We start from the raw sequence: 24,279 nt of genomic DNA on the forward strand, positions 1-24,279 counted from the left end.
TCTCCCTTGCCCGCATTCAAAGCCCACTGTTTTGTTAACTGCCTTATTGATTGCTGTATTGACTATAAAATAAACTCCTGGGACTGAAGTGGGGGTCGACTCCTCAGAGTGACCCTCCTGGCCCCACTTCTCTGTAAGAGTTGTGCAGTTGGTTACTGTCTTCGCCGTCTCGATTACCGTCGCCGCTGCGACACTCCTCTAGTAAATCGATGAACCTGACGGTAGTCTTGGAAGTCCACAAATACACTTAAAAATACCCTCAACTCCCTTGCTCCTTTCTCTTCCATTGCACTCCATTCCTGGAAGAATGCCACTGTCCCATTTTTGTGCGAAAACCCAGCAGACAAGCACCTATGGAGAAGATATAGCCAGCCCTTTGTTAGCCCAGTTATAGATTACAGTCTCCTACTTACATATATTACAGTCTACAAACATCCAAACTCCCTGACTGTTCTGAGAAAACAGTCTCTAGTCCCTAATTACTGACACGGGAAAATGTCAAAGCTTCAGGGCCTGCATATAGCCCTGGTTTTCAGCTTCGTCCACACCAGTTGGAGGAGGAGGGAAGCCAGGACAGGAGCGCCTGATGATTTTCCATACTTTGCATTTAGAAGTGTGTTTGTTACATTTTACCCAGGATTCCTAAGTTTTCAGGCTATCTAGTGTGTTATATTACCATACATGGAAGCCCCACTTTAAATATAAGATTTATTAAAGGTTAAATCAATGTAAAAGATATTTAGAACAAGTATAAAATATAGGTAGTCCTCAACTTACGAAGTATTTGAGTTACGATGAATAGCACTTAGGACTGTCTTTTTTTGTACATCTTATCGTTAGTAATATGTACTACGTACAAATGACCCACGCATTGCAGCACATAATTTGCTGATTATTATCATTCTCAGGTGTTCACTTGCAGACGTTCAAAGACCTCTCTGAATGGGCCAAAGAGGTGAAGATATTTGTGTCTCATGTGAATGCTCACCAAAGGGTGACCTCAGCAGAGGAGGATTATAACAATCAAGTGGATGAAATGATGCATTCTGTGGCTACCAGTCAGCCTCTTTTCCCAGTCACTCCTGTCATTGCCCAATCGGCTCATGAACAAAGTGGCCATGGTGGCAGAGATGGAGGTTATGCATGGGCTCAGTAACAGACTTCCACTCAATAAGGCCTACTTGGCTATAGACACTGCTGAGTGTCTAATCTGCCAGGAGCAGAGACCAACACTGAGTCCTCAATGTGGCACCATTCCTAGGGTCGATTAGCCAGCAACATGGTAGCAGGTTAATTACACTGGACTCCTTTCATCAAGGAAAGGAGAACATTTTGTTCTTACTAGGATAGACGCTTACCCTGGATACAGATTTGCCTTCCCTGTACGCAATGCTTTTGCTAAAACTACCATCTATGGACTTATAGAATGCCTTATCCACCGTCATTTTAACCCACACAGCATTGCCTTGGATGAAGAGACTCACTTCACAGCAAATGAAGTGTAGTAACAGGCCCATGTTCATGGAATTCACTGCTCTTACCATGTTCCCCATCAACCTGAAGCAGCTGGCTTGACAGAACAATGGAATGGCCTTCTAAAGACACAATTACGGCGCCAGTTAGGTGGCCATATCTTGCAGAGTTGGGGAAATATTCTCCAGGAGGCTGTACAGGCTCTAAACCAGTGTCTGATATATGGTGCTGTTTCTTCCATTGCCAAGATTCATGGGTCCAAGAATCAAAGGGTAGAAACTGGAGTGGCACCACTCACGATTACCCCTAGTGACCCACTCACAAAATTTTTGCTTCCTGTCCTGACAACCCTATGCTCTGTGGGTCTAGAGGTATTAGTTCCAAAGGGAGGAATGCTCCCACCTGAAGACATAACACTGATTCCACTGAACTGGAAATTAAAAATGCCACCCTGCCACTTTGGCCTCCTCATGCCTCTAGATCAACAGGCAAAGGACTTAGCATACTGGAATTCTGTCTTAGTCATCTAGTGCTGCTCTAACTGAAATACCACGAGTGGATGGCTTTAACAAAGAGAAGTTTATTCTCTCACAGTCCAGTAGGCTCCAAGTCCAAATTAATGGCATCAGCTCCAGGAGAAGCCTTTCTCTCTCTCTCTGTCAGCTCTGAAGGAAGGTCCTTGTGATGCATCTGCCTTTGGTCTGGAAGCATCTCTGAGGAGGAGGTCCAAACGACGCGCTCTGCTCCCGGCACTGCTTCCTTGCTGCTATGAGGGTCCCATGTGTCTCTGCTCGCTTCTCTCTTTTATCTCAAGAGACTGCTTAAGACACAATCTAATCTTGTCAACCTCATCAGTATAACCTCATCACAGTCATAGAATTTACAACACATAAGGAGATGACATATAATCTCATCACAGTGATAGAGTTTACAACACATAATGAAATCAAATCAGATTACACAATCATACAATACTGGAAATCATGACCCAGCCACACTGACAGATACTTTTGGGGGACACAACTCAATCCATGACAGCTAGTGTGCTTGATCCTCATTACCAAGGGGAAATCAGACTGATGTTACATAACGGAGGTAAAGAAGATTATATGCCTGGAATACAGGGGATCCTTTAGGATGTCTCTTAGTACTACCATGCCCTGTGATTAAAGTCAATGGAAAACTACAGCAACCCAATTCTAACATGACTACTAATGGTCCAGACCCTTCAGGGATGAAGGTTTGGGTAACCCCACCAGGCAAAGAACGACAACCAGCTGAGGTGCTTGCTGAGGGCAAAGGGAATACAGAAAGGGCAGTGGAAGAAGGTAGGTCTAAAAACCAGCTACGACCATGTGACCAACTGCAGAAACAAGGACTGTAATTGTTATGAGTATTTCTTCCTTGTTTTGTTACATTTGTATGTATTTATTTGTACATATATATACACATACATACATACATATAAATATATATACACACACACACATACATACATATATAGACTCCTGGTAGTACAGTGGTTAAGAGCTTGGCTGCTAACCAAAAGGTCAGTAGTTCAAATCTACCAGCCCCTCCTTGGAAACCCTATGGCACAATTCTACTCTGTCTTATTGGGTCGCTATGAGTCAGAATCGACTCGACAGCAACGAGTCTGATATATATAAAATATCTTTTTCTTCCCTCCCTTATTCCATTGCTTATTATAAAATATAAGATATAAAAAAGGCTAGTGTGGTTTTGGTTGTATGCATGTCAGGCATAAGTATGACTTTATAATTGTCTTTATTTAGAGATTACGTACAGTTTAAGGAGATGTGTACTGGAGTCCTGGTGGCACACTGGTTAACACCTTGGCTGCTAACCAAAAGGTCGGCATTTCGAATCTACCAGCTGCTCCTTGGAAACCTGATGAGGTAATTCTGCTCTGTCCTACAGTGTGACTATGAGTCGGAATCAATTCGACGGCAACGAGTTTGGTTTTTTTTGTTTCTACAGGTACCAAGTAGACAAAGGGTGGACTGTGATGGTTAAGGTTATGTGTCAACTTGGCTACACCATGACTCTCAGTGGCTTGGAAGATATGATGTAATCATCATCCACAATGTGATCTATTGTGATCAGTCAATTAATTGAAAGGGGCGTTTTCTTGGGGGTGTGGCCTGCATCCAATATATATGGATATTCTGGCAAAGCTTGCCCACTCTTGATCCTGCTTCCAACTCATCATCCTCTGACCTCAGGTTCTTGGGATGTGAGCCAGCAACCTGCCATCTGACTTGCAGATTTGGGGATTCGACAACCCCTACAACCACAGGAGTCAGGAGAGGCCTCCAGCCTGACACCTGACCCATGGATTTGGGACGTGCCAGCCTCCACAACTGTGTGAATCATTTCCTTGAAATAAATCTCCTTTGTGTGTGTGTGTGTGTGTGTGTATATATATATATATATGCATACATATGTATATACACACGTATATATGTATATATGTGTGTATATACATATATACGTATACACACACACACACACACACACACACACGACAGCCTAGTCTAAGACAGGTGGCTACCATCTTGGACAGCACAAATACAGAACACTTTTGTCATCACTGACAGTTTTATTAGACAGCACTGTCCTAGACCTTCATTCTTTGCCTTGACAACATTTGACTACTGACTGCATGGCTCTTAATACTATTTATAGAGCCAATGAATCCCAGATTATTATCTCCAGGTCAGATTTCTCTTTAAGTCATCGGCCTGGATAACCAGTTACTTCCCTGACATAGCTATCTAACTGTGTCACAAATACTTCAAACTCACCATATTCAAAACTGATATTCTCCTGTCTTTCTCAACTATTCAGTTGCTGGGTCTTTCCAGACACTTCCTTGTCCTTTATCAACACCCCACACAAACACACATATCCAATCCATTAGCAAATCCCAATGGCTTTACTTCAGTGCAAGGTAACTTCCATTTGCCATCAGCCGCTTCCCCAGATCCACTTCTTACCTTTCCCCACCCTGCTCTCTACTCCTGGAGGTGCCCTGCCCTAAAAACAAAACTCTGACAGAAGACTGGAAGGAGGAAGGTGAAGTTAGAATATTTCCCCAGCTCTCTCTCTGTAAGATTGCCCTGGACTAGCTGTGTCATCATCCCCTTCTCCCCAACCATTCCTCTAAAATCAGCCTTCTTTCATTCTGGGAGGTCCTCTAGGCATGAGAGAGGCAATAGGTGCTATTAGTGGACTTGGAGTACTGCATTAGTGTGGTATATTTCTCCCTTACGTATTTTTGGAAATAGTCCCTTAATTTAACCCTCCTTGAAGTATTCTCACTTTGGGTGTCATCAATTTCTTGCTGGAAGTATGACTGTTAAACCACTGAAAAAATTTCTATTCTATCCCCTCTTTCTAGCTCCTCTATCAATTTCTAATGCACGTCACTAGCATATACTGCCCAGAATACTGCAAAACTCCACATTAGTTTTTCCTCTTTCTCTCTTAATCCTTTTCCAATCCATTCTCTACCCAGAGGCCAGACTCATCATTTCGAAAATATAAATTGTACCATGTAAGTCTACTAATTAAAATGATTTAATGGATACAAGGTAAAAACAAAAACAATATTTCTATATACAAACAACAACTAAATGGAAAATGAAAATTTTAAAACATATCCTTTACAATAGCATCAAAAAACATCAAATACAAGCGGTACTATGCAAGGCAACAAAAATCCAGACATTCAAAGTAGCATCCATAAAGTTTAGTTAACAATAAAATGTTATCAGACAAGGGAAGAAGAGAAAAATACACCCATCCATAGAAACTGTGAGGTTAATAAATCACCTTACAGAGATCAATCTGGCCTTCGTCCTTCGTTCCTGAAAAATAATTTTTGGAATTTCCTCACAAAGGACAAGAGTGGGAACATTAAAGAATACTGCTGTAAGGGACTGTTCACAATAGCAAAAAGATGGAATCAACCTAGCTGCCCATCAACGGATGAGTGGATAAACAAATTATGGTATATTCACACAATGGAATTCTACACAATGATAAGAACAACGATGAATCCGTGAAACATCTTAGAACATGGAGGAATCTGGAAGGCATTATGCTCAGTGAATTTAGTCAGTCACAAAAGGGCAAATATTATATAAGACCACTATTATAAGAACTCAAGAAAAGGTTTAAATACAAACGAAAACATTCTTTGATGATTACGAGAGTGGGGAGGGAGGGAGAGGGGTATTCAATAGCTAGATAGTAGACAAGAATTATCTTAGGTGAAGGGAAGGACAGCACACACTATAGGGAAAGTCAGCACAACTGGACTAAACCAAAGCTAAGAAGTTTCCTGAATACAACCAAACACTTCGAGGGACAGAGTAGCAGGGGTGGGGGTTTGGGGACCATGGTTTTGGGGGACATCCAGGTCAACTGGCATAACAAAGTTTATTAAGAGAATGTTCTGCATCCCCCTTTGGTGACTGGCATCTGGGGTCTTAGAAGCCAGCAAGCAGCCATCTAAGATGCATCAATTGGTCCCAACCCACCTGGAGCAAAGGATAATGAAGAACACCAAAGACAAAAGGAAAATATTAGCCCAAGAGACAGAAAGGGCTACATAAACCAGAGACTCCATCAGCCTGAGACCAGAAGAACTAGATGGTACCCAGCCACCAACAATGACCACCCTAACAGGGAACACAATGGAGAGTCCCTGACAGAGCAGGAGAAAAGTGGGGTGTAGAACTCAAATTCTAGTAAAAAGACCAGACATGGTGGTTTGTTTGAGACTGGAGGGACCCTGGAAGACATGGCCCCCAGACTCTCTGCTGGCCCAGAGCTGAAACCATTCCTGAGGCCAACTCTTCAGGCAAAGATTAGACTGGGCTATGGGACACAAAGTGATACTTGTGGGAAGTGTGCTTCTTAGCTCATGTAGATACATAAGACTAAATGGACAGCTCCTGTCCGGTGGCGAGATGAGAATGCAGAGAGGGTCAGGAGCTGGCTGAATGGACACGGAAAATCTAGGGTGGAAAGGAGAAGTATACTGTCACAGTACAGGGAGAGCAACTAGGGTCACACAGCAATGTGTGTATAAATTTCTGTATAGAAAACTGACCTGAATTGTAAACTTTCACTTAAAGCACAATAAAAAAAATGCTGTAAGGAGAAGTGATGTAACATATTTAAAAGTAGACTGTGATAAGTCAAACATGCTGCAGTGCAATGAATTACTTAATATGGCCCTTCTAGCCACAGTCTTTGTGACTCACACACAATGACCGACTGGGACTGTACAAGTAAGGTGTATGGAACCTGTGATGGTTGAGGTTATATGTTAGCTTGGCTGGGCCATGATTCCCAGTATTGTGTGGTTGTCCTCCATTTTGTGATCTGATATAATTATCCAAATTATCCTCCATCTTATGTGCTGTAAACCGTAACCTCTATATGTTAATAAGGCAGGATTACTGTAGGGTGTATCCTGAGTCACAGCCTTGCAGGAGGGCGTGACTTGAGTCCCACCTTACTCAAGTCACACTCGTCCCTGGGATGTGGGCTGCATCCACTGTACATGTGTGTGAATTCTGTTGGGGTCTCTCTCTTTCTATGCAACTGGATCCTGCGTCCAGCTCGTCGCTGTCTGACCTCTGGTTCCTGGGACTTGAACCAGCGGCCTGCCATCTGACCTGCCTATTCCAGGAATCACCAGCTTCTGCAGCCCCATGGGCTGGCAGCCTATCATCTGACCTGATTCACCAGCTTCCACAGCCTTGAGAGCCAGCAGCCTTGTCATCTGGCCTGCTGATTTGGGTCTGTCAGCCCCTATAGCCACATAATCGGGAGAAGCCTACACCTGACCCACGGACTTGGGACTTGCCAGCCTCCACAACCACATGAGACATGTCCTTGATATGGTTCGTGAGTTTTGTGAGATGCTACAGCAAATTATGGAACAGAAAGGGTTACATAAACCAGAGCCTCCATCAGCCTGGGACGAGAAGAACAAGATGGTGCCTGGCTACCACCAATGACCACCCTGACAGTGAACACAATGGACAGTCCCTGACGGAGCAGGTGAAAAGTGGGGTGTAGAACTCAAATTCTAGTAAAAAGACCAGACTTAACAGTTTGACTGAGACTGGAGGGACCCCGGAAGACACGGCCCCCAGACTCTGTTGGCCCAGAGCCGAAACCATTCCCGAGGCCAACCCAAAGACAGGAGGAAGAGTACTGACGGGAGGAGGAAGAGTTGATGTTAGAGATGATGGAGTGATACAGCAATTTGGAAAAGCTGGAAATTTGGAACATCTTTAATCTCTGCCTTACAGAAACCAGCTTTGTGCTGATCTTTATAAAAGAAATTATTCATTTAGATGCATATTTTAAAACCTAGAACTGCAGTTCTCTAACTTTTTGATCTTAAGACCCCTTTACAGGTATAAAAATCAGATTATATTTAAAAAATTAGATTATATCTATCAACATGTATCACATTTAAAATTGACAATGGGAAATTTTAAAAATACTTATTAATTCATTTAGAAGAAAAAGAAACCCATCACGTTAGCATAAGTAACATTTTTAAAAATACATACACATTTTCCAACAGAATAAAAAAAGGTTTAATGAGAACAGTGGCATTGTTTAACAGTTTTGCAAATTTCATTAATTAATTAATTAATGGAAGAGAGCAGTACTCTCATATCTGTTTCTGCATTCAATCTTGTTGCAATATCAACTGGCATATAGCCTCTGGAAAGTTTTGCTGTACACTCATGAGAAAATGAGAGTAAATAACATACTTTCATAGGTCCCCTAAAAGGTCTTGGTGACCCCAGAGCTCTCCTGGGTTCACATTTTGAAAAGTGCTACTCATTAGTGACCGTTAGAGAGACAGAGAGAATATAAGTCAATAGAAAGATAAAATTAAACTCTCAAAATACTCAATTCAAAAGGAATCAGGAAATAAACACAACAAAAAACAAACATAAGAGACAAACAGAAACAAATAGCAAAAGAGTAGACTTAAACTCAACATCATTAATTATATTTACTCCAATTAAAAGGCACAGATTATCAGACTGTATAAAAAAGCAAGACTGTTGTGTACAGGAGAGGCCCTTTAAACAAAGATACAGAGATTGAACGCTCATCATAAAGAAACTGGATTGACTATATTAATGTCAGAGAAAGTCTTCAGGATAAGAATATATTACCAGATCAAGATGGACATTTCATAATAACAAAACGGTCAATTCATCAAGAAGGCATAACATTCCAAACTGTATATGCATCTACTAACAGCTTCAAATTATGAAGCAAACATTGAAAAGATAAACCCACAACTAAACTGGAGATTTAACTCATCTTTCAGTAACTGACAAAAACAAGTAAACAGAAAATGACAAAGAATATAGAAGATTAACATTATCAACCAATTTGACCTGACACTCATAGAATACTATACCCAACTGCAGAATACATATTCCTTTTAAGTGCACATGGAACATTCACCAAGGATGATCAAATCTGCGTTATAAGACAAATCTCAAATACAAATGGGCTGAAATCAGTTTATTCTTAACAACACAATTATATTAGAAAAGTCAATTAACAAGGGTATGTGGCATACCCCTAAACATTTGGGAATTAAGCAATATACTTATAAATATCCCACACCATAGAAGAAATCGAAATGGATTTGGAAAATATTTTGAACAATATATAAAAATTTATGGGAGTTAACCAAGCAGTTAGAGGAAACGTAAAGCACTATATGTTTATCCTAGAAACAAGGTATAAAATTAATTTTCACCTTAAGAAGATAAAAAATAAATTAAGCCCAAAGTAAAAAAAAAAAGAATAAAATTTTAACAATGTGAGCAAAAATCAATAAAAAATAGATGAGCAACAGATATAATCCAAGCCAAAAGTTGGCATTATGGGTTGAACTGTTCCCCCCCAAAATATGTGTTGGAATCCTAACCCTTACTCCTACGGCAATAATCCTGTTTAGAAATAGGGCTTCTTTGTTACGTTAATGAAGCTATACCAGTGTAGGGTGAGTATTAAATCTAATCACTTCTGCTTTATAAAAAGAGCAGATTAGGCACGCATGCACATGCACACATGCACACACAGACACACACAGAGGCACATACTGAGGAAGAGAGATGCTATTTGAGTATTTCCAAGAACCAAAGAACATCCAGGGCTACTGACAAGGAAGGAATCAACATAGGTGAGTCCCTGATTTGGACTTTTAGTCTCCAGAATTGTGAGACAAAAAATTTCTGTTCTTTAAAGCCACCCACTTGTGGTATTCATGTTACAGCCCTAGCTAAGACAGTTGGTTCTTTGAAGAGATTAATAATATTGACAAATTCCTAGGTATATAAACCAAGGATATAAAGAGAAAACACAAATTACCAACATCACTCTACAAACATTAAAAGGATAATAATAGGAATCCTATGAATAATTTTACGGCAATAAATTTGATAACTCAGATGAAATGGACAAATTCCGTAGGAGACAACCAAAACTGACAGCAAGTGCATACATACTAGGAATGTTATGTCTTCTTGATGAATATGAATATTCATCATTTTTATATATCATTTATGACCATATTTTATAAATAAAACCAAAACCCATTGCCATAGAGTCAATTCCGACTCACAGCAACCCTACAGGACAGAGTAGAACTGTCCCATAGGGTTTCCAAGGCCGTATATCTTTATGGAAGCAAACTGCCACATTATTTCTCCCATGGAGTGGCTGGTGAGTTCGAACTGTGGACCTTTTCCTTAGCAGCCGTGTACTTTAATCACTGTGCCACCAGGGCTTCCTTTTTTTTTTTTTAAACAAATATGAGATAGAAAATAAGAATTAAAAAAAAAAACCCTGTTGCGATCGAGTCAACGCCGATTCATAGTGACCCTACAGGACAGAGCAGAACTGCCCCATAGGGTTTCCAAGGAGCGGCTGGTGAATTCGAACTGCCAACCTTTTGGTAAGAAGACGAGCTCTTAATCACTACATCACTAGGGCTCCAGAAAATAAGAATTATATCATTATATGAGACTTATAACAATTATATGATTGTTTCCCCCAAACAAATAGATATAATAGATAATAGATATAATTAAAAACTTTCTCCCCAAAGAAATTCAAGGCTCAGATGGCTTCACTGGTGAGTTCTACTAAACACTTAAGGACAAAATAATACCAATGTCACAATATTCTTTCAAAAAATAGAACTGGAAACATTTTTCAGTTCATTTTTTGAGATGAGCATTATCCTGATACTAAAACCAGACAAAAATTATTTCTAAAAAAGAAAAAAAGACAGCAATATCCCTTATAAACATAGATGCAAAAAATACTTAATAAAGTATTAAACTGTCTTGGTTATCTAGTGCTGCTTTAACAAAAATACCACAAGTGGACGGCTTTAACAAAGAGAAAGTTATTCTCTCCCAGTCTAGTAGGCTACGAGTCCAGTTGAGGGCGTCAGCTCCAGGGGAAGGCTTTCTCTGTCAGTTATGGAGGAAGCTCCTTGTCATCAATCTTCCCTTGGACTAGGAGCTTCTCTGCGCAGGAACCGTGGGTCCAAAGGACAGGCTCTGCTCCAGGTGCTGCTTTCTTGGTGGTATGAGGTTCCCAACTCTCTGCTTGCTTCCCTTTCATCTCTTGTTGAGATAAAAGGTGGTGCAGGCCATAGCCCAGGGAAATTCCCTTTGCACTGGATCAGGGATGTGACCTGAGCAAAGGTGTTACATTCCTCCCTAATCCTCTTTAACCACAGGAAGAGATGATGATTTATAACACGTAGGCAAATCACAAAATGGAGGACAACCACACAATACTGGGAATCATGGCCTAACCAAGTTGACATATATTTTTAGGGGACACAATTCAATCCATGATACAAATAAAATCTTGTAATATATAAAAAGGATACTACATTATGATCAAGTGGACTTTACTCTTAGATTGTAAGGGTAAATTCACAATAACTGTAATTCATATTAACAAAATAAAGAAAAAAATATAGTCTTAATAAATGCATAAAAAGCTTTTGATAAAATTTAACACATACTCATGATAAAAACTCTTAATATACTAGGAATGGAGACTTCCATAATTTGATAAAAGGGATCTATCGAAAAACCTAAAGGTGAAAGATCTAGAATAAGGCAAAGATGTACACTCTGCTTCTCTTTTAAAATTGTTCAGTAAGTCTTAGAAAATGCAATTTTGACAACGAAAATAAAAACCATAGATTGGAAAAGAAGTAAAACTGTCTTTATTTGCAGATGATATGATCGTAGGTATAGAAGATCTTAAGAAATGTACAAAAAACTACCAGAGAAAGTAACTTTAGCAAGATTGCAGGATATAAGATCAACATACAAAAATCAATTATATTGCTATATCTAGCAAAAGTTCATATGAAGTTTTAAAAATATCATTTACAATATTACCAAAAATAGGAATGAATTTATAAAAAATATGTGAAAGACCTATACACTAAAAACTACAAAACACTGCTAAGAGAAAATTAAAGATGACATAAATAGAGATATTTATCATGCCAGGTAATGCATTATTTATGTTGATTAAAATAAATAACTAAAAATAAAATCTTGCAAAGAAAACAAGTGTACCATATACTACAGAAAGAGAAAATCTATTGATTTGATCACTTTTAAAAAAGAAAAATCTGTTTTTCGATTCCAATCAGAAACAGCATAAAAAGTTCTTGGGACACTACGTTAGTACATACCTAAAGGCCCAGTTTTTTCATTAGTTACAGACAAACTTAATAAATCATAAAAAAAAAAAAAAACCTGTTGCCGTTGAGTCGATTTTGACTCATAGCAACCCTATACGACAGAGTAGAACTGCCCCATAGGGTTTCCAAGGAGCACCTGGTGGATTTCAACAGCTGACCTTTTGGTTAGCAGCTGTAGTTCTTAACCACTACACTACCAGGGTTTCCAAACATAGCACATAACAATTATTGTAACTGCTGTCAATAAGTTGAACACCTGTAAAAAGTTGAATTGGCAAAAGTTGTGCAATATATTTACAATGACAAAAAAAAAAAGGAGCTGGTGAGGCTGCTTATATACAACCAAAAACTTTATGGAATTTGGTTCCTTGGTTTGGAGGTTTAAGGTCATGTTTCCATGGGACATCCCAGTTAACTGGCCTAATAACATGTTTTAGTGCTTCTGTTCTGCCTCCTAGTTCACTGCTTAGTGCCTGAGGTCTTGAAAGTTTGCAAGCTGCCCTCCAAGGTACAATTGGTCTCCATTTGCCTGGAGCAACAGAGGAAGAAGGAGAGTCACGAATAGGAGGACGATATGGAATGTGTGGTCAATTGCTTCCAAGAACAACTGCCTCCTTTGCTATAAGACCAGAATAAGTGGATGGAGCCCAGCTACCGTTACTGAACATTTTGATCAAAGATTCCATAGAAGAATCCTGAACAGAAGGGGGAAAATGCACAACAGAATTTCAAATTCTCATGGAATCCAGACTTTCTGGAGCCATGGAGGCTGGATGAACCCCTGAAACTATTGCCCTGAGATAATCTTTAAACCTTAAACCAAAAATTTCCCCTGAAGTCTTCTTAAAATGTTTCAAACAATAGCTTAGCTTAATTAGTAAAAAATTTTTTGTCTTGAGCATTATTTTGCTCTTTTAGGAACTATCTATATGTGATCAAAATGACAACAGCAACTGGAAAGATTAGATAGGAACCTTAGGGGGCAGTAAGTTTATGTTAATGAGATGGAACAACTCAGAAAAAGAGGGTGAGAATGGATGCAGAACTTGGAGAATGTAATCAATGTCACTAAACTGTACATGTAGAAATGGTTGAATTGCTGTGTGTTTTGCTGTGTAGAACAAAATTAAGGAAAAAAAGTTACAGAGAAAAAAAAATGAATTCAAAAGGGAATAAGCTAGATCCTTTCAGAGCAGAAAAGTTTTCCAATAAGGAGTTATTGTGTAAAATACCACCTTAATCACATTATCTCCTTCCCTCTACTATTTTGGGTTACACCTTCACTACTAGATTTTCAGTTCTCAGAAGGTGGCCCTTAGGGAGTAACAGAATAAGGAATCTGACATCTCAACACCTGTGTTCAAGTTCAAGTTCAAGAAGAGTAAATCCACTAGAACAATTTGTGTAGAAATTGCCAAATGGGAACCTAATTTTCTGTGTAAACTTCCACCAAAAACACAGTATTATTTTTTTAAAAAACAAGTAAATAAACAATCTTTCGTGAGATTATTCTACTGTTTTACAGGGTCGCTTTGAGTCCAAATCAACTCGAAGGCAAAGGGGTTTTTGTTTTTTTTCAGAGAGAACTACCAGATTCTTTTAGCAATGCGAACACTTAACACACAGTAGCACCTAAATACACATTCATGTTGCTTGCATTTTACTCAGAGCTTAGTTTAGTAGGAATCCCGAAAAAGAAAAAACACGTGTAATTGAAGGAATCTCAATCTTCGGGGTTCTGCTTTCCCCAGCAGGGTTCAGGAGGAGGCCTTGGCTAGCAAGAGGCGAAGAAGGGTCACAGGCCCTAGGGAGCATCACGTTCACCAGCTCTTGGAGAAACGGTCAAGGTTTGGGGCATCTGGGCTCATTATGACAATAATAATTGCCAGGGTCTACTATGTATAAGCTAGGCCTAGTGCCATACGTAGCACTTACGTCCAAGCTCACACTGTGCTGCAAAACAGCTGCAGCCTTTGCCACGTACAGGTGAGAATCGGAGATCTCAGGAGACTCGCCCAAGGTCAGAGGGCGGGACTCGGCTCCCGCAGCGCGGTCTCAGCCCAGAGGCTGGGGCGTTCCGGGCAGAAAACTTCCCTTCGGCGCCCGTCCACCTCGCCCGCTCATTTCCCCGGCGACGACCGGGTCTGGCAGGGATTCACCCTCTCCAGATTTATCCGCTCGCCGACAAATCTAACCAACAAGCCCCTCCACAGAGTCCTGGCGCCCAGCCGAAGTTCGCGCCCCACCCCTCCCTTACGGCTCACCTGCACCACACAGCAGCCCAAGGCGTCCGGAGCGTCTGGAGGGATGATGGTCCGGGACGAGAGGCCCGGGTGCAAGAAGTGAACCATGGCGACCCCCGCCGGCAGGCTCGAGAGAAAGCTGGCGTCGAACGGGGGCCCGAATCCCGCGAGAAGCGATGTCTGCCCGTGCCAGGAGGCTGCTGTGCGGCGTCGCGCGGAGGGAACTTCCGTGGGCCGCTCACACACAGCGCTCGGGCGGGTCTGGGCCGCAAGGGTTTTGAATAGCCGGGCGTGGCGACGCGTACGCGCCCGCCGCAGCCTAGCCCCCGACCCGCAGAAGTCGGCCAGCCCAGACCCCGCCCCCGGGGACCGGCTCTCACCACCACCACCCCCCCAGGTCAACCACAATCCCACCCCCTCCGGTCTCCAACCGTCTTCCGTCTACTACCCCAACGCCCCAGAGACCAACCGTCCAAAAAAAAAACAAACCATACCCTTTGCCATCGAGTCGATTCCGACTCATAGCGACCCTATAGGACAGAGTAGAACTACCCCATAGGGTTTCCGACGAGCACCTGGTGGATTCCAACTGCAGACCTTTTGGTTAGCAGCCATAGCTCGTAACCACTATGCCGGCGTACGCCTGCCCAAATACTCACCCAACTCTACCTCACCCTTCTGAGACCAACCTTCTTCAAGCCCACACCTCAGGGATTGATAACCTCATTCGTGTAGTCCCTCGGGGACATTCCCGTGGACCAACTGTATGCCTGGAGCAGGGCGAGCAGAAAGTCTTTGAAAGTCTTTCCCCTTAAAGTCTGACCTCTCTCATAACAGTCCTCTCTATTTCAACTTCTAGAGACACTGGATAAATCAAATATCAAGACCACTTCTGCCCTCTAAGTGCACAGAATGAATACAAAATATTATCAATAATCTAGGAAAAAAAAAAAACCAACCTCATTTCTTGTTATCCAAAAATCCCAAGAAGATTCTTATAACCTGCTCCAAGAAACAAACCCTGAGAGAGCAGTAAAGTAGTACACCTTTAGCTAAGGTAAGAAAAAATGTGTCTCAGAAAAAGATTATTATTAAGTGTATGAGCCTTGGAGTTCCAATCATGGATTGGAATGCCAGCTCCACCATCTACTAAAGTGTGAACCTTGGGCAATAGTCTTAATTTCTCTGGATCTCAACTTCCTCATCAGTAAAATAAGGTAAGAATGCCTTTTCTCACAGGGTTAATGTAAGGATTAAATAAGATAATGTATGTAAACAACATATCACGATGCTTGGCACATATCAAGTCTTTGGTAAATGTATTCGATTGCTAAAATTTTTCAAGTCCAAGTGACTGTGCAAAATGCTTTCCTTTCACATTCACTCATTTATTTAATCCTCATTAAAAAAAAAAAAAAGTGACCCCATGTGTGTCAGAGCAGAACTGTGCTCCGTAGAGTTTCCAATGGCTGATTTTTTGGAAGTAGATCCCCAGGCCTTTCTTCGGAGGCACCTCTGGGTTGACTAGAACCTGCAACCTTTCAGTTAGCAGCCCAGCACGTTCTGTTTGTACCACCCAGCGATTCCAGAGAGGTTTAATAGTCAAGTTAAATTTTAACCAGTAAATTTTGGAGTAAAAATCGAGTCTTCTAAGTGTCCAAGCCCAATCAGTATTTTTTTTTTTTAACTATTCTCTGTCCTCAAACTTCCAACATCTCCTTCCTAACCACGCGCTCAGCTTTTTCTTTCAATGAGAAAAGAAAATCAATAAATAAAAGAACATCCCAAGCTCCCACCATATACATTTACCTGTATATGCTCTCTGCCTTCTATTACTGTGAACTTATGATACTCTTAAAAACCGAAACACCAAATCCGTTGCCATCAAGTCAATTCCAACTCATAGCAACTCTTTTCTAAGGCCAGTTCCTCTACTCTAGATCCCATCCCTTCTTGCTTACTCAAAGATATCATCCTGTAACATTCCTTTTCTCTCCTCCATTATCAATTTTTCCCCTTAATTGGATAATTCCCGCCAGCAGATAAACAAGTGAATACTCCTGTAGTTAGAAACAAAAATATTACTTTTCACCCCATTTCTCTCTTCAGGTATTATGCCCATATCTCTTCTCTCCTTTACAGCAGAACTTCTCCAAAGAGTAGTCTGTACTTACTGTCTCCAATTCTACCATTTTTATTTTTCATCCCTGCCACTCCACTCACCCACTCTTGTCAACCTCCAAGTTGGTAAATTCAGTGGTCACTACTCATTCCTCATCTTATTTGACTGTTCAGTAGCATTTGATCCCAATGATCATTTCCTCTTCTTTAAAATAATGTCTTCATTTGGCTTCCAGTACACATCATCTTCTCCTCTTCCTCTTTTCTCCTCTACCCTATCTCCCCTCCCCGCCTTTTTTCTTCCTACCTCACTGGCTGCTCCGTCTCATCCCCCTGATTCCTCAACACCCTGATTTCTAAATCTTTGTGTACACCAGGACTCAGTTCTTGTACCTCTTCTCTACCCATTCCCTTACTCTTGGGGTTCCAGTTTCATAACTTTAAAAGCTTATATATGCCGGGGAGAAAAAAAAAAAGCATTGCCGTTGAGTCACTTCCAACTCATAGCAACCCTATAGGACAGAGTAGAACTGCCCCATAGGGTTTCCAAGGAGCAGCTGGTGGATTCATACTGCCAACCTTTTAGTTAGCAGCAAAGCTCTTAACCATTGCGCCACCAGGGCTCCTCTATATGCTGATGTATCCCTATTTTATATCTCTAGCCTGGATCACAGTTTTGAACTTCAGACTCCTGTCCAACTGTCTATCTAGTATCTCCACTTGGTTATCTAAAAAGCCTCAATATGTCCAAAAGTAAGGTCTTGATATCCTTCCCCAAATAGGCTTTTCCTACAGTCTTCCCCATTTCAGTATATGACAACTCTTTCCTTTCAGTTGCTCATGCCAGAAACCTTGGAACCACCCTTGACTCTTTAAATATCCCACATCCTATCTGTTAGAAAATTCTGTTGGCTCTAGCTTCAAAATATATCCAGAAATTGTCTATGTCTTAACCTCTTCCACCATTGCCACCCTGGTCCAAGCCCCTGTCATTTCTTGCTTGGATGTGTTTGTGTGTGTGTGTGTGTGTGTGTGTGTGTGTGTGTGTGTGTGTGTGTGTGTTGGGGAGGGGCAGGTAAAATATATATAAACTAAAGTTTGCTATTTTAACCATGTTTAAGTATAAAATTCAGTGGCATTAAATACAGTTACAGTATTGTACAGCCCGCACCACCGTCTCTTTTTGGAACGTTTTCAGCATCCCAAAGAGAAACTCTGTACCTATTAAGCAATAGCTCCCCATCCCTAATCCTTCAACCCCTATTTTCTCTCATGTTATCTTCTGCTACTCTCGCCTTTGCTCATTCCACTTCAGCTCTATTAGATTCCTTGTTGTTTTCTCAGCTATCCTCATAGCTGGCTCTCTTACTTTCCTTCAGGTCTCTGCTCAAATGTAGCTTCATCAGCAAGAACTTCCCTGCCTCTGGTACGTTAACCATTTGCACCATCCAGAGACTCCGTGACTATGGTACATTAAATAGCAGTCCTCACAACCATCACTATACCCTCCCCATACTTCCTGTCCCCCTTACTCTGCTTTTGTGCTTACCGCTATTTGTCATACTAGATATTTATTTTATTTCTGCTTATTATCTGCTTCCTCATACTAGAATAAAATGTAAGCTTCATGAGGTCAGGGACTTTGTTCTGCTGTGCCCTAAAACAGTGCCTGATTTATAGAAGATGGTCAATAAGTATTTGTGGAAAAAGTATATGAAATGGCTACCTGGAAAAAATTAATTGTAGTTGCAGAGGGAAGTTTCTCATCTATTTAGGGAGTGACAAGTGTGGCAATCTGTTCCTCTACCGCTTCCTCCCCCAATCTCCTATATGCCTGTCCCTGCCTCTTCTTCAGAGTTTTCCACTTCAATATAACAAGCATTTTCTGAGGACTTAGTCTATACTCCTACTTGATCTGTTGTTACCAGACTCATCCCTTCCAATCCTTTATGCACACTTGCAGTGAGTGCTCTACCTAAAACAAAATCTGACCATCATCCTCCCCAGCTTGAAACATTCCAATCCAAATTTCTTAGGATGGTTTTAGATGATCCTTCATGATTTGGCTCCTGGTTACCTCTCTGGCTTAAGCCATCAGTATCCTACAATTATCGTCTTTTCTTTGGCCATTATATACTGAACTTGTTTCAGTTCTAGAAATTACTTTTGCACATTCTTTGTTGTCCAGCCTACCTTCCTCTGAAGTAACTCCTTCCTAAGGAAGTAACTCTGATTAATCCTTCATGTCTTACGTAAAATCTCACTTCCTCTAGAAGGACTTCACTGACATGCCCCGCCTCTTCTTGACAACTCTGGCTTGGGCTCTCCTCTATGTTCGAGTAGCACTCTGCACTTTTATCACTGCACATGTGCACTAATTGTCACTGCACTCTGTTAGACTGAGAGCTTTTTGAGAGCAACAGCCTTGTCTACTTTCTTTTAGTATTATATCCCCTGTGCCTAGCAAATAGTAGTACAGTAATCAATAAATATTTGTTGAATAAATGTAAGCCAGGGACTGTACCATGATTGACAATAAATGAGTGTGACCTAGTCCCTGCCCTCAAGGATGCCATTTTTGTAGGTTAACCTACTGCAGACAACTCTATGACAATGCTGAATGAAGGAAGTGCTAAAGAGATACTTGTTGAGTATCCCATGAACCTGGCATTGAACTTTTTGAGGGAAGAGATATGGACATAAAAATAAAGAAAACACAGTATCCAACCCTAAAGAGGGAACAATAGGGCAAATGGAAATAAGTTGGGAAGTTTAAGGAAATCAGCCTTCTGAATTAAATTAGAAAACCATAGTCAAAATCTCCTTAGATAATGGTTGGATTTCTTTAAAAACTTTTAAAATTTCTTAAACTTTGTTGCCATGAAGTATAGGGGAAAGATCATGGGCTCTGATGTCAGAAAAACCTAGATTCTACCTCAGTAATTCCTTTGGGCAGTTACTTAACCTATGAACTTCAGTTTCATCTTCTGAAAAGTGGGGTTGTAAAATGATAATATCAAACTTGCAGAATTTTGAAAACTAAGAGATTATCTAACATACATGTGTTATTTTTGTCTTCTCAAATAGATAGGATGCTTTCTAAGCGAAAGGATCATGCATTGCTCTGTGACTTTGAGCAAGTCTTTGTCTCTCTGGGTATCAGAAATGCAGTAAGGTGTGACATGTAAAATGGAGTAAGGTACTAAATTGGAGGCTCTCTATCATTCTCTGATGTCGCAGCTCCTCACACCAGGCACCATCTGTCGCAGCGGCGACGGTTGTTGGGGCGGCGGAGACAATAACCAATGCCACAACTCTTACAGAGAAGTGGGGCCAGGAGGGTCACTCTGAGGAGTCGAACCCCGGCTTCAGTCCCAGGAGTTTATTTTATAGTCAATACAGCAAGCAGTGAAGCAAATAACAGAACAATGGGCTTTGGGTGAGTAACAATAAGTTTCGGGCAAGGGAGAAGGAATTCAGGTAAACAAGCCAATCAGTAACAGGACAATAGGTTTGGGAAAACAAGTCGTGCCTAATCTCTTTCTCATCACTGACAAGTCTCCAACATGTCGTATACAGCATAGAGGCCTGTGGGGGCTGCAGTTGTCAATAGTCCAGCCATGTTTAAATGGTATACATCCCCACACTCTGAATTCCTCCTTTCCTTCACCTAATGTGTTCAGTAGGTTTTCCAGGAATATTTATTGAAACTAATGAATTAAGAATTAAGATAAATCATGTAAAAATATCAAAGACTAGCTATTAAAATTTGTGATTTACCTATGTCAGTTAGCCTTGGTTTATTTGTTCCATTGTAGTGATCAACAGTAAAAACTTTATTTATGAAAAGGCCCTGTGTGCTTACTCCATAGCCAGTCGAGGAAATGGAGAAAGGAGCAGGAACCACAGAGCGTACAAGAGGCAGCAGCTCTAAACAGGAAAAGGTCAGTCGGGAATTAAGAAGTCTCTTGAAGGATTGTCAGTAAAAGGTCATATGCTGGAGTAGTGAACTTGCAGAAAGGGAAATAAACTGCATCCAGGGAACTGAATCAGTTAGGGCAATGATTTTCTGAAAGCTGATCGATAGAATCTTACTGTCCCTATTTGTCACAGGTAGGCAGAAAATGAGTAAAATAAAGCCAAGTAATACACATAAAACTAAATGTATCCCATCTATTCTACACTATACCTTCCTAATTTTTGATGTTAAAAAAAATTTTTTTAAGTGAACTTACTGAGTCCCATATTTCTGGGAGGAAAATTTCTGTTATATAAAATCTTACATTTTAGTATAAGAAGCCACCTTCTCATTAGCAGCAGAGCTTTTAAGCAGTGCACCACCAGGGCCCCTCCACATGTATTTAAAAAAAAAAAAAAAATCCAAACCTGTTGCCATCGAGTGGATTCGGACTCATAGTGACCCTATAGGACAGAGTAGAACTGCCCCATAGGATTTCCAGGGAGCACTTGGTGGGTTCAAACTGCCAACTTTTTGGTTAGCAGCTGTAGCTCTTAACCACTGTGCCACCAGGGCTCCCTCCACATGTATATCCACCCTTTATTCAGGTGTAATCACAATACAGTTCTGCTGGGGAATAGTGAAGCAGTAGTATTTGCAGTGACCATTCATTAACAATTCTATAGCATGTAGACACTAATGCTGCCCTATAATACCAACTTCTTGGAAAGCTGTCAATGGGCCCAGTTCTTTTCGAGAGGTACCCTTGTGCATGGGAATGGCATTTGAGATTCGCCTTAATTGTTAAATTGGATTTTTTTCCCTTGATAATACAGTTGCTACCCTAAGCAGGTCCTGCTTAGTGAGGCTTCTTGTCAATAAAGACACACCGAGGTAAGGAAGGAGGAAAAGCGTTTATTGAAGCGCGCAGGCAAGGAGCAAGCGGTGTATACCTCAAATCAAGCTCCCCGAACAAAGGGAGGCTTTTTATACTGTCCCTCACAAGCAAGTACATACAAACATTATGGACTGCATAGGTTATCATGGCGAGCAGGCACAGTAAAACAAATTGCATTTTTTTCTTTGGCATGTAGGCTAGTAAACTGGATTTGACTGGCTTGAGCCACAGGCAGTGCTATCACTTAAGGTTTCGCTTGATAATGGACAGGAGGAGCAGGTCTTGCTTGATGAGGGCTAAGCAGCTCCTGGCTGAGTTGGTTATCACAGTAATTAAGAGCAAAGATTTCATAGTCTGACAGATGTGAGTCTGATGTGTGGCTCTCACACCTAGTAGTTTGTGACCTTGACAAAAGTTATTCAATACCTCACAATTTCCTTATCCATAAAATGGAATAATCTGCTTTATAGAATTGTTGCAAGGCTTAGCTGAAAAAAATATACATGAAAAGAGCTTAGCCTAGTGTTTGCCCTGATAAACTCTGACTACATTTCAGGTCAATCATTGGAATCTGCTAAATCAATGTTATTGTAGTTAGGTGCCATACAGTCGGTTCTGACTCATAGAGAGCCTGTAGGGGCTCCACTAAATCATGAGTGGTATTTAAAATTATAGACCCCTTACCATAGTACTGGAAACCCTGGTGGTGTAGTGGTTAAGTGCTACGGCTGCTAACCAAAATGTTGGCAGTTCAAATATACCAGGCGCTCATTGGAAACTCTATGGGGCAGTTCTACTCTGTCCTTCAGGGTCACTAGAGTCAGAATCGACTGGACGGCAGTGGGTTTGGTTTTTTGGTACCATAGTACTTGTCATATGATGCTAATTGATTGACCTCAAATAGTAAACTTCAGTTGATTTGTTCCCGTAGTCCCTAAAAAGAGCCTATAACTCTACTGCAAATATCCACAAACAATAATGTACTTTATTTCATGAACCAGTGCTGGAGGGCTTTTGCCTATACCGTTCTGTTCATATTCAAATACGTCGCTCCTAAATTCGCATAAAGAAGCGGGGATTCTAAAAAGAGTTGGGGCGCTGGTGTCAAAAGAGTATCTAGGTTCGATCTACAAGTTCCTTTATTTACTATCTGTGTGATTAGAGGCAAGTCATTTGACCTCATTGGGCTTCAGTGTACTCATCTGTAAAATGGGGCCTAATTATCTACCCTTTAAAGGTGTTTGAAGGTTAGATTGAACCCAGTACTTGGATAATATTCATAATCTTTCCAGTTTTGAAGGACTTTGCGTAAGACTGAGTTGAGAGAACTAGGTGGAAAATGTGTTTGGCAACTCCTTATTCTCCATTTTCAAACATAACAATCACATTCTAGCTATGTAAATAGTTCCTTTTAGAATGCGTGTTGATGTAAAGTGACAGGGGAGCTAAGGTTTTTTTGTTCTTTTAGATTCACGTTCCAGTCTAGGAGAGACACTCTTCAGAGCCAGTCTTTGACTGAGTCATTGCAGAATGATTTTAAACAGCTGTCCTACTGAATGCATGGGAGTCAGCCATTCATCTGCAACATCTGGGCACTGGTGCCATCTTCCCAAGTCTGCTCCAAAGGCTGGCTTCTGGAAGCCAAGAGCTGTGTGGGTACTCCCACCTTGTGACTTACTCTTTCATAGGCTGGAACCAGTGTAAAGGCTGAATTTTGAGACTGCATTCTAATTTTAAGTAATAAGAGACAAAAGTGATTAATGTGAGTGCTCATTGTTTCCAGCATTCACTCCCACTTCTCAGTTTGAGGAATTATGCAATTAGTCAGACCAGTTCATTTTTCTTTTATGATGGAGATTGAGAATGGGGAGATGAAAGGAATGGAAGTTTTAGCGAAAAGAGACTGGATCAGTCTAGATAATAAAGAACTTCCAGAAAGGGTGGGGGAGAGGAGGAATGTTTTTTATTTTTTCCTTTTTTTTTTTTTGAAGTGCCTACATACAACACGGAAACCCTGGTGGTGTAGTGGTTAAGAGCTACCGCTGCTAACCATTAGGTCTGCAGTTTGAATCCACCAGGCACTCCTTGGAAACTGTATGGGGCAGTTCTACTCTGACTTACAGGGTCGGGATGAGTCGGAATCAACTCGACGGCAAAGGTTTGGTTTGGTTATATACAACACGGAGCCCTGGCAGCGCAGTGGTTAAAAGCTACGGCTGCTAACCAAAAGGTCAGCAGTTGGAATCCACCAGCCGCTCCTTGGAAACCCAATGGGGCAGTTCTACTCTGTCCTGTAAGGTCACTATGAGTCGGAATGGACTCGATGGCAATCAGGTATACAACACAGCTCAATAACTTGTTTGGTTAAATTTAGTCAAAAGTATTTATCTTCCTTAGTATGTTTGGCCCATAGTAACACTGCATTACTTTTGTCAAAGAGAAAAATCAGTAACAGACATCTTACTTTGATTTTAAGGTCTTTCTTACCCATGAAACCAAATATTAACCATAAATAAATTCCTGACCCAAAATTAATCCCGCCAGTGGCTTTTTTTCACCCAAAGTTGCTAATCTTTTCTTTCCTGTTCAAATCAGGCTTACTTAATTTAAATTTCAAAAAGTATCATGGCTGCAGGTGGGTAGAGGGCCAGAGACCACCTTGTGACTTGGTATCAGTTGATTTCAGTAAAAGGGGAGGCCAGGGTTCAATCAATGGTGTTAAGATTAGCCAGTGGTTGATCTTCTATTCTCCTCCTTTTCT

At 40.9% G+C, this 24,279-nt stretch overlaps 1 protein-coding gene across 1 annotated transcript in view; it reads right to left on the reverse strand.

Moving 5' to 3' along the window:
- The window catches only part of ZYG11A (zyg-11 family member A, cell cycle regulator), an 84,942-nt gene extending 70,210 nt beyond the window's left edge, over positions 1–14,732 (reverse strand). Inside the window, exon 1 of the mRNA XM_004372046.1 lies at positions 14,563–14,732. Within this exon, the coding sequence (XP_004372103.1) occupies positions 14,563–14,649 (87 nt within the window). The 5' untranslated portion in view covers positions 14,650–14,732. The remainder of the gene's footprint in view (positions 1–14,562) is intronic.
- Positions 14,733–24,279: the final 9,547 nt, after the last annotated feature.

This window comes from Trichechus manatus, unplaced genomic scaffold (assembly GCF_000243295.1).
Source record: "Trichechus manatus latirostris isolate Lorelei unplaced genomic scaffold, TriManLat1.0 scaffold00015, whole genome shotgun sequence".
In the NCBI taxonomy this organism is placed as follows: Eukaryota; Metazoa; Chordata; class Mammalia; order Sirenia; family Trichechidae; genus Trichechus; species Trichechus manatus.